The sequence below is a fragment of the Uranotaenia lowii genome, chromosome 3 (genome assembly GCF_029784155.1).
Source record: "Uranotaenia lowii strain MFRU-FL chromosome 3, ASM2978415v1, whole genome shotgun sequence".
NCBI classification, from domain to species: domain Eukaryota; kingdom Metazoa; phylum Arthropoda; class Insecta; order Diptera; family Culicidae; genus Uranotaenia; species Uranotaenia lowii.
This window is the reverse complement of record NC_073693.1, coordinates 328,111,830-328,123,896: the sequence shown is the minus strand read 5'-3', so window position 1 is coordinate 328,123,896 and position 12,067 is coordinate 328,111,830. Positions and strand designations below refer to the sequence as shown.

Sequence of the window (12,067 nt, the reverse complement as noted above, 5' to 3'; positions counted from 1 at the left end):
GGTACGATCGAATTGGGATCAAATGTTAACTGAAAACACGAACAACAAGCGATTATTCTCAAAAACTTAACGCACACCGTAAGCTTTTCGGATTTCGATTATTTTGATTTTAATAAGTTGGTAAATAATCTATTGGTAGAACACCATAGATATGCGATTTTTGTTTTGAGGAAAAGACATTGAAAATATTACCTGATGCCTCAAACAAGGCACCATCATTCAATTAAGATACTGAATTAAAACGTCTCAGGAACCAAACCCGATCAGCGTTCCGGTGTCTAACCAAACTTTATATTTTTTTTTCGGTATTTTATCCCCACACATGATAAATACCTAAGTATGTACCCACTTCTATTGGGGTCGTCTATTTTATTGCCACGGCACGCCACAGTCATCTTTAAACTAGACGGGCGGCGAAACCAAACCATACCGAAAACTGTTCAAACGGAAAGGAATGAAGGAACCACCCGTGTCGTGGTGGTGATCGGTGGTTGGCTTTAAGAGACTCGAAATGGAATTATTATTTCATATAACTAGATTAACGTGGTGCTAGCTGCTTCAGTGGTGATCACTAATTAACTACTGCACAGCCGAAATAAAATGTCTAAAAATCTTTCCGGGCGGGTGCATGGTTTTTATTATGTGATAAAAGCCTCAGTAATTTATCAGAATCTGTAACTAAGTTTTGTTTTGACGATAAACAATAAAGCGGCCCTTATTGTTGACCCTTTTTAAAGTTGAACTCTTCAATCGAATAACAGCTAGACGACCGTAATCGGCTTTTAAATGTATCTGAAAAAGGTGAAAAACTGAATTCCAAAATCTATAAGGTATGTCTGACAGCATGTTATTTTATTCTTTATTTTTCGTAATATTTTTTGACCATCGAAAATCTCCAAACATGATGTCAATGACTTGAAAACCACCAATAAATGAAGCGCTAACCAGAAAACGCTGTTTGACCATGCGAAAAATTAATCGAAAAAACTTCATTACGAAAGATCGACCACCGAAAGAAGAGACTCATAGAGTATAAGTTTGGAAAGATCATCGAAGGAATGGGTGTAAAGAAAACACCGGTTAGATCGAATTAATGCAAATAATGATCTAACATTGATTAAAGAAATATTCTTTACGCTTGGATGAAACGAATGTACATTTTGATGGGCAAGAGTTGAACAACTCTATTTAGGCCCCACTAATTTTCAGATTATTAAAATCTAGACTTTTGTTGAAGTGCATCAGCAAGTATTTTGTACATCATGCTGGGTTGATTTGAACCAAAAAAAAAATGTCAAAAGGTTTTGGGTTCCCTTTGGACACAATTACAATGGTGCCAAGTATGGTATCTCTAGGATTTGACATGTGCTGTAGTAAAAACAAAATCAAACCTTGTATTGAAATAAGGATGGAACAAGCGACTTCTTTTGTTTGAAAAATCGTACAGTCTTCCTTACTTACTTGATGATCCCGCGTCGATTCACCGTCGAATAAGGCCGTGATAAAAGACCTCAACTGTTGACGATCCAAAGCCAGCGTCTTCACTTGGTCCCAGTCAAGGTTCTCGTCGACAGTTAGGATTTTGGCGGCTAGGCCTCGCCGCCACGAGCTGCAAATGTCGTCTTCATTTCTTCGCAGCATTTGCCCAATCCATCTCCACTTAGGCTCTCGAATGACGATTACTAGCGCCTTTTGATGACACCGGCGATGTAGTTCCACGGCAGGTATAGAAAATGATTTGTTACGAGTTTTTGAAGATTGTTTACCTGTACTAGAAAATCCGTTGTGAGATATTATTGGCACAAGTCTTCGATCACGGATAATACCAGAAACATGGAAGTGTTCAACTGTAGTTTAAACACATTATCTACGCTTTATTGAGGACGAAGAAATACTGATAACCGAACAATCTTGATTCAGGAAGCAACATTCAACAGAATCTGCAGTGCATTAGGTACTTCCTAAATGGAAAATCCACATCGAAAATGGTATCTACACAGTTACTGTGTTTCTAGACTTCAAAAGAGCTTTTGAAACGATTGATCGAGCAATTTTGGTTGATTTTTTTTAATAGAAATTGGCATCAGTGGGACAGTTCATAACTGGTTCAAGGACTATTTAGGTGATAGAATGCAAAGAACAATATTTGGTTCATCTTACTCGCGATAAAGATAAAATAACTTAAGTGTCCCACAAGGAAGTGGGTTGGGCCCATTGATATTTATACTTTACATCAATGACATGAAAAAATGTTTACAGTATGGTCGTCAAAAGCTATTTGCGGATGACTCAGTCTGATATTGGAGTGGCAATGATTTGAAGCAGGTCATACAAGAAGCAAATGCTGATTTGAAAAATATACCTTTTTTTAACAGCGAAAATTGTGTCTGAACCTCAATAAACCCAGCTGGATATTTATTGGAAATCGCAAAATCGGAGTCCGTTCAAACCTATCTATTAATGATGGTGCAATCGAAAGAGTACATCAATTCAAATACCTGGGAATACAAATCGATGGAAAGCTTAATTTTGTAGCTCATATCGACTGTACTATATATTCAAAATGAAGAAAGATATGTTACCAACTTTTTTACTGGATGGTCAGCAGTACGGAGTACAGGGAGAGCTCAAGATTTTATATTGCCAAACACGAAAAAAGAGATGAGCAAACGATCTATTTTCTACAACGGATTGAAGATGTACAGTAAGGTTTTTTTACGCGATTATACGTACCGCGTAAAAAAACTACGTTTATTTTTGAATCCGCGTAAAAAACCGAATTCCGTTAATTCCCGAAAACCGCGTAAAAACCGTGCTAATTGCGGAAAACCGTGTAGAAAATACTTTAAGCTGGGACAGAGAGAACCTGAAATGAATGACATGATATGACATTGACAATGACAATGACATGACAACGACATTACAATGACGTGACAACGACATTACAATGACGTGCTAATGACATCCAGACTTGAGACAAAAGACACAAGACATGAGACATGAGACTTGAGACCTGAGACATGAGACCTAAGACCTGAGGCATGAGGCTTGAGACCTGAGACATGAAACAAAAGACCTGAGATCAGAGACCTGAGATATGTCTCATGTCTTAGGTCTCAGATCTCAGGTGTCAGGTCTCAAGTCTCAGGTTTTTTTTTCTCATGTCTCAGGTCTCAGGTCTCAAATCTTATGTCTCAGGTCTCGGAATTCAGGTCTCAACTCTCAAGTTTTATGTCTTTTGTCTCATGTCTCAGGTTTCAGGTCTCATATTTCAAGTATCAGGTCTCATGTCTTATGTCTCGTGTCTCAGGTCTCAAAAAGATTCTAATTGTTTTCCTTTGAAAAGGACTCAAATACCGCGTAAATTCCAAAAACCGCGTAAAAAAACGAGTTAATTCCCGAAAATCGCGTAAAAAAGCCGTTTAAAAAACTGTATAATGTTCTATCGATGAACATCAAAAACAGTTCAAACTTAAACACTTTTAAGAAACTGACAATACAATATAAGTCAGTTCAATGAAGTCTGTTCGGAACGGGTCGAAACAAGTAGAAATATATTGACATTTGATCACCTGTCTCTTTCTAATTGACTTCGACCAATTTCTACCAGGTCAAAACGAATCCTATTGCCGAGCTAGATTGGTTTCGACTAATTTCAACTTGCTCCACTGAACAACGATCTGACTACTTTCGACCAAAACATTGGCTCGTTGACCATCTATCAGTTGACAGAAACCAGTTGAAACCTATTTTTACCAACGATTTAACGCAGCTTCTGTCAAACAGACAATTTGATACAAGAGAAATCCTATCATATCAATGTGATGAAGCTCTGACGAAGATAGAAAATTGTACAGCGATGGACATATGTACGTGGGGGTAAGATGGACAAATCGTACAGAAATTGAATAAATAATGTTAACATAACTATCCCGAGGATAAATAGTCCTAAAGAAGTTTATGGGCCCGGCGACTTTTCAATGGCTCTTGATTCCCAGTTCGAGGACTTTTCATCTGGTTTACGTTTCGATGACCTTCAATGACTTCGGTCTCACACCTTTCTTTAGTACTATTCAGATGACTTCCCAGAGGCTCTACCAAGACGACCTTCCATAGATCCGGTTTGACTATTCCACCTGGTCCGACGACCTTCCATTAGCTCACGGTTCGACTTCTTTTCATTCGCCCCTCCATTCCCTGTGCGACGTACTCTGAATGTTTCCGGCTCGATGATCAACTATGGTCTCGCCTCGACAACATTCCAGCTACTCGGGGTAAAGAAACATTGGTTCGCTGTTTCTCAAGAATTTCTTTCTGCAGCGTTAATTCTTCACCCACGCAGCGGAGGCCATCGGTATTGGTAAGCTGGTTCCGCCTTCCGCTGTGTTCGGTTTGGCCATGAACCGTCGTGGCAGAATAACGTCGCCTTCAACTCTACCGTTGCCTGGGATTTGGGAAGAATTAACGTCCAATTCATGCTAACCGACTTTTAGTCGCTCTCCTACAATCAGCTGAAGCGGGATGGTCCGGTCCTTTACGGGCAACAGCTTTTGGATGAACGGATGGCACGAAACTGGAAGCAAAACGAACTGTGCCGTACAACTTAGCGTCTTTTCTGGCCACGATGTTGTTTTGTTTTTGTTTTTGTTTACTTTTCGGTTTGTGTGTGTTTGACGCTGCACACTCTTAATTCTAAACACTGAATTTTGGCTCGAATCAACCCAATCACTACACACTCAAAATTAAACAAACAGACATACTTAATTATAACGCGGGGGCCGGACATTCGGCCAAAGGCCGAAAGATTTTAGGCCGAAGGTCACTAGGCCGAATGGGTTAAAAAGCCGACGGATGTTCGACCGAATAGGACAATAGGCCGAATGGGACATTAGGCCGAAGGTTATTTGGCCGAATATTATTTGGCCGAATGGTCATCAGGCCGAATGGTCATTTGGCCGAATGGTCGTAAGGCCGAATGGTTCCTTGAAGGTCGTTAGGCCGAATGGCCACTAGGCCGAATGGTTGTTCGGCTGAATGGTCGGTGGGCCGAATTTATGCTAGGCCAATAAAGACATATTATGTATCGCTTTTTTTCATGTTAGGCCGAATGGTTGTTAGGCCGTAAAGTCATCAGGCCGAATCGATGCACGGCTGGATTCGACCATTCGGCCTTATGCAAATTTGGCCTATCGTCCATTCGGTCTAACAGCCATTCGACAAACAGCCATTCGGCCAAACAGCCATTCGGCCAAACAGCCATTCGGCCAAACAGCCATTCGGCCTAGCAGCCATTCGGCCTAACGACCATTCGGCCTCATGACCATTCGGCCTAGCATGCAGACAAGTGTTTCTTATTGACATAGCAACCATTCATGAAGATCATTTAGCCTTATGATCATTCGGCCTAACGACAATTTGCCCTAACGACTTTTCGGCCTAGCATCCATTTACCCTTACGACCATTTGGCTTGACGACCATTCGGCCTAATGACCATTCGGCCTTAAACGATTCGGCCTTAAACGATTCGGCCTTGCGACCATTCGGCCTAATGACCATTCGGCCAAATGACCGTTCGGCCTATTGATCATCCGGCCTAATAACCGTTCGGCCGAATGGCTTTCGGCCTCATGACTTTCGGCCGAATGACACAGCCTCTTATAACGCTACCTAATGTATGTAGACTTGGGCTAGGCTTTTGATAAAGTACCGCACAAATTGGTTGAAGAACCTGATTGGCTTTGCAAATGGATCAACTCATATCTAGACGAATATGACTATATAACAGACCGCACTGCTTTTATGTTCGTATAAGTCATGTGAATTCGACCCCCCGTCTTATCACTGCTGAAGTTTCTTAGGGATGTCATCTGGGGCCGTTAATCTTTCTTTTTTATCAACGATTTATGCGCCAGCATTGAATCAGAGAAGCTGTTGTACACCGACGATCTCAACAATTTTCGTACTGTTACATCGCTAGTTGATTGCTGTGCTCTTCAGAAAGATATCGATGTTCTTCAAACTTTGTTTCCACATAATGGTATGGCTCCCAATGCTTCCAAATGTAGTGTCATTGTGCTCTTGTGCGCAGCATAGTCGAGAATTGCTTTCTTCGAGTAGATGCTTTCTCAGAAACGCTCTTCTCCAGCACGAAATAACTTGATCAACAATATTCCTCAAATTCACTCGGTCCTTGGTAACTGCTCCAATTTCTCAGGCAAATTGTCAACAAAAACTAGGTCTTGTCTTGTCTTTGAACTCGTTGCCCAATACATTTATGAAGCTAATCCGCTTTTTATAGGTGTTTTTTCTTATAAAGATTAAATTTAAGGAAAATGACCAAGTTTCAGGTTCCACTGCCACAATAACCGGATTTTCTCAGGAAATCTCTAAAACTTCCCATAAATATTGTTTTACGACTATCGAGAAAAATGAGGAACTGCTCCCTAAAATCCTCAACTAATTATACATAAACTTCTCTAAATTTAGCATAACACTACAACGACGTTCCGGTCTGCGACAAACCCACGGCTATGACAGACGTTGACGACGCGCTACCATAGAACGATGCGATATGCTCTCAAATGCGTGAATCTTTTGGCAACAAAACGTACGTGTAAATCTGTGAGCAAGGTCTTCCCTCGTTCAGACTTATTCATCGTGGCATTGATGATCGTGTCGTTTATTATACGGCAATTTTCATTCAGATTTCCATTGTAGGAATCTACCTACCAAGTTTGGGATTTTTGGTTGTTGTTGCAACCAACGAATCGAAAGATGCACAATTTGACTGAACTGCACGACAGATTAACATTTTTAAATCATATTTATTGAGGAAGATTGAAACGAATTCCATTCTGTGCCTGATTGGATTTTTGTGATTTCATATTTTAGATTATAGGCATGGTATTATTAGTATTATCAAATATCAGCCTCTTCTCTGCCTAATAACAAGATATTTGTGGATAAAATATTTTAAAACTATTAATTTCCGCATGAGAACAAAAAAAAAAAAAGCTTACATGTTATGCCTTCTAAGCAAACATCTCATTTCCCCGAAGTAAGTTGAACTCCCAAAACAAGACCCACTATTTTTAGCCGCATATGTCATCGTGTGTCGGCGGTTGATTCATTGCCTGCCTCAGGTATTGTCCCCGTTTTTGGTCAGTTCAACGGGTCATCTGGTCAGACGGAGCAGCAAGAAAAAAAGCACGCGTCATTACCATCCCCATTGCCGATGTCCGGCGAATACATTTACCGATCCCCGTAGAAGGTTATGTGTGCGTTACTGGTTCTGCTCTAAATTGGAATTTTTTGACCGAGTAAACATTTGGTTCATTGTTTTTCCTTCTTTCTCTGCCTCTTCTCTTCCAGACTACACCAAGAGATCGAGCAGTTCTTCGCCCACATGATACCGACACCGACGGAGCATGCGCTAAGGGTACAGGTGGTCGCCCGGATAGAAAACATCGTGTTGAATCTCTGGCCGATGGCCCGGGTTGAGATGTTCGGATCGTTCCGTACCGGACTCTATCTGCCTACCAGTGATATAGATCTCGTTGTCATCGGACGCTGGGAGAAGCTGCCGTTGCGTACCCTGGAAAATGAACTGATCAGCCGGGGTATTGCCGAGCCGATGTCGGTGCGGGTGCTGGACAAAGCATCGGTTCCGATTGTCAAGCTAACGGACCGGGAAACCCAGGTCAAGGTAGACATTTCCTTCAACATGCAGTCCGGCGTGCAGTCGGCCGAACTGATTAAGGAGTTTAAATCCAAGTACCCGGTGCTGGCCAAGCTGGTGCTGGTGCTGAAACAGTTCCTGCTGCAACGCGATCTGAACGAGGTTTTCACCGGTGGCATTTCCTCGTACTCGTTGATTCTGATGTGTATCAGCTTCCTGCAGCTGCACCCGAGGGCCAATCAGAAACAGACTACGAACCTTGGTGTTCTGCTAATGGAGTTTCTCGAACTTTATGGGCGAAAATTTAACTACATGAAGACTGGTAAGCTAGAAATCGTTCAATCTGATTTTTAAAAGATCAGCTAATTTGTGTGTCTTATTCAACAGGAATTAGTGTTAAAAATGGAGGACGGTATATTCCCAAAGAAGAGTTGCAACGTGAAATGGTTGATGGCCATCGACCGAGTTTACTGTGCATCGAAGACCCGCTTACACCTGGCAACGATATCGGACGATCGTCGTACGGTAAAGCAAAACGTTCCATCAAAATATGTCGCATTACTTAAGGTATAGTTGATAATCGTTTTCTCCGTTTTCCAACAGGTGCCCTTCAGGTGAAACAGGCCTTCGAGTACGCCTACATCGTGTTGATGCAGGCCGTTTCCCCGCTTAATAAATATCTCAACGAATGCAACCGTCAGAGTATACTCGGAAGGATAATTCGGGTAACGGATGAGGTCATAGACTACCGCAAGTGGATCAAGGAAACCTTCGAGCATAGACTGATAGCGGCCCAAACCATAGTGCCAACGATACTGAACGATCCCCTGAACCCGTATATTCCACTACACCTGCAGCAGCAAGGACAACTCCAACAGCAGCAACAACTCTACAGCAACAACAATAACATCAACAATCGACGGAGGAACAGCCTCTCGGATGTGGACACCTCTGAAGAAAGTATGGACAGCGACGGGGACTCGCATTCCATCTCCCGGGACATCTCACCGACGAGTATAAACCGATCACCGGAACTACATGACCTGCAACATCAGCAACACCCTCAGCACCACCATCCCAACAGCCAAATCGGTGGCGGCGGTCCCGTTGTTCTCCTCACCTCCCATATTCCACCGCCATCGCACCCGCATGAGGTACTGATCGAGGATCAGCATCACGCCATGGTTCAGCAGCAGCAACAGGCATTAGACGGGTTGAACGAAAATCAAATGATCAATTATAACGTGAGTAGAAGGGCTATTATTTTTGAAATTTAACTTTAAAAGACAGTATGTCTCAACTCAAAACACCTAACCATCTCCGCTTCCGCCATTTCAGATCAATAACCGTCGCAGTACTTCATCCCCGCATCAAATGGGTACCGGTAAAAATGTTCCGCTCAATGTTTACACCGCCAGAAGCAGCTCAGAGCGTATGGGCAACCAGAACAACAACAACGTTAGCAATAACCAGCAACAATCGACCGGGGGCGGCGGCAATAATAACGGCTTGGTGCGACACAATAGCAAACACCGGCGGGCAGTGATCGGAATGCACTATAACATGATGGGCATGACCGGTGCTAGCCAGCAGAACCACAGCAAGGACGAAAACCTATTGCACCAAGGCCAGAACAATAACAACAATAACGTGCTAATGAGAAGCGGTGACGGTGGCGGCATTGTTGGAGGAGGAGTTGTCAGTGGCTCGAACGGTAAGGATCTGGCGAAATCTGGCGGCCAACTTCCCTCCCAGCAGCTCTATAGTCTGAACAAAAAGGCCGTCCAGAACGCAGTAAACGCGGCCGTGAATTCATCGTCGTCCAAGCGCAAAAAGACCATTTCTCCAACCGATAACAATAAAGGCAACAAGGGTAGCGGTAGTAACAGTGGCAGCGGAATGGATAGTCGATGATAGCATGCGCGGCACCAGCACTGTACCCGGTACGTGCACTATTGCCTGTAGGGATTGGGAACGAGCAGCTGTGTTCCGCGGAAGGAATGACGCAACCTAGCTGATCGAAAATACATATTATTTCTACATATGTATAAGTTTCGCCATTTCCGGCGTTCCGGCCATCATTTTGAGCAGGATGTACTAGAATTAAGCTAGTATACGGATTCGGCAAAATGTATAGTAATTCAACTATAATCATACGTGTAGTGAGTGTAGACTAGATATGAAAAAGTTATAGCACATCGATATCTATCCAGTCCACTCCTCTATGATCAGTTCTCGTTATCGTTTTCCTGTCCTAAGGCTACGCTCTTGACAGTGTCCCTATCCATATCGAAGACCGCCTGTAGAATTTCACTGCCCGCAACCGAATTTGGACAATGTGGACGTGTGCGCTGTATTCCTGCTGTTGGGGAAACATAGCAAATTAAAAAAAAACAATAGTCAGACGCAACTTATAGACCTTTATGCCAGTTAAGCTATCAGTAAGTGCTAAAACCTATAACAATAAGCGTGATAGAACATGATTATCCAGCGAGATTTATCCGTTGCAAAATATTGTAACTCAACCTTTCTCTCATTATAAACCATGTGACACATTGCCAACCACACACAACAATAAAAAAACACATCATCCACAAGCATTAAGACAAAACTAATCAATGTTTCACAGGCAAACACTTGTTTTTGCTATTATCAATAGAGTAAATCAAGCAGACAGATTCATTTAAAGCTACACTATAACAGAAAAAAACTAGATTCTTCTAGAGTTTGGAGGGAAGTTTTTGAACCGATCATGTTGTGTAAAAATGAATATTATTCTGTACTCTTTCATACAAAAAAAAAAGCTAAGAAGCTACCTATGCCGAAAGGTCCAAGCGAAATTACCATCAATAAACAATACCTTAGTAGGTAGGGAGCAGTGACAGCAGCAGCAAGGTGATTACCGCCTAAAGTGCGGTAATCGGATCAGAATCACACAGGCCAGTTATCGCAACTTTGCCGATATTAAGTATATCGTTATCATTGCTAGCGCGGATTAAAGGGCTCTTTCAATTGCAAAAATTCTTTATCTTATTTTTTTTTTCTCTGTGTCATATAATACGGCTTTTAACGATCATTGAATGTAGTAAGTATTCATTTTTTCCCGAAAAAAAACATATTATGTAATGAGTTTTATCAAATATAGAAGAAACGAAAAAAAACGAATAATTTTTTCATAAAAATAAATTGGCCGAAGAAAACACATACAAAACTAAATTTATCCAATTGCATCAAAATGCTTTCTGAATTAAAAAAAAAAACTTTTAACGATTTTGAATCGAGAAAACATGTTCCTCTCTGCGAGTTCATAGAGAAAAACAATAATGCAATTGATCAGCAGAAAGGAAACATAAAAACAGCTGGATTTAAGAACTTTAACTTACACACAGTTGATTTGAAAAAAAAAATACATCAAATTTGTTCTTCTGAAACATACTTAATAACCCTAAGGCAAATCAAAATTCAACCTTTTATTTCTATTTTCCCCAATTGAAACGAAAAACTTTCTGTTTCACTAGCGTACGTGCAATATTTTGTTGCAATGCTTAACTTATCGAAACTGTATCTGTTGTATTTTAGTCTATTGAATGATTTCTTTCTACTCAAACCTAAAATAAGGCACATTATAAAAGAATGGTTTCAACTCAACTGTACATTTTAAAATACTTGATCATGATTCATTTCTTCTCGTATCCTCGTATTTCTACGCTTAGTTTTCTAGAAAAAAATATATTTTTCCATTTAACTCCGAACTTTCCTCGTTTAAACTTGAACCTACATAATGATTATATTTATGTGTAATGTCGAATAATGTCAGCCCTAAATATGATTGGTATAGAATTGTGATTTGTCTCATAATAAGCAAATCGTAGTTAAATCATTATATGATTGAATTTCGATTTTGAAAAAATAAAAAAAAACAACGAGCTCGGATAATATCAAAAGCTAGCATTGTGATGATAACGAATATTTAGTTCTACCCAAGAAATGCTCGCCACAGCAATTGAATGCGTAACTGTTTTGGATTTATCAATTATAGCAAAATTACATAAGTACTCCGGACCTGGCCTGGTCAAGAATTGCTTGCAACATGAACGAACAACAAGAGAATGAAAGAAAAAGAACACATAAAGCAGTCATTTTGAGTACAAAATCTTAAATATATTAAATCTTATTAAACCGTAAAAGAAAACCCACATTTGTAATTTATCTGTAAAATACTATTTAAATCGAATAAGTGAAAAAAAGTTAAAATTATTATGTAAATAAAGAGAAGCCCAAAAAAAAAACGAAAATTCAAATGGCGATGAAGCCAAAAAACACAGGAAAATACCAGGTTGAAAGACCATGCTTTCTTAGTGCTTTGTCTAGAACTACCGAAATCAAAC

The 12,067-nt window shown here is 40.7% G+C and overlaps 1 protein-coding gene across 4 annotated transcripts in view; it reads left to right on the top strand.

Annotated features, from left to right (window-relative positions):
• The window catches only part of LOC129758514 (non-canonical poly(A) RNA polymerase protein Trf4-1-like), a 50,336-nt gene extending 38,358 nt beyond the window's left edge, over window positions 1-11,978 (top strand). For all 4 annotated transcript variants that reach the window (XM_055756025.1, XM_055756026.1, XM_055756027.1 and 1 more), the window contains exons 3-6: window positions 7,373-8,001; window positions 8,067-8,204; window positions 8,283-8,923; window positions 9,018-11,978. In XM_055756025.1, coding sequence (XP_055612000.1) covers window positions 7,373-8,001; window positions 8,067-8,204; window positions 8,283-8,923; window positions 9,018-9,593 — 1,984 coding nt within the window. In that variant the 3' untranslated portion in view covers window positions 9,594-11,978. The remainder of the gene's footprint in view (window positions 1-7,372; window positions 8,002-8,066; window positions 8,205-8,282; window positions 8,924-9,017) is intronic.
• Window positions 11,979-12,067: the final 89 nt, after the last annotated feature.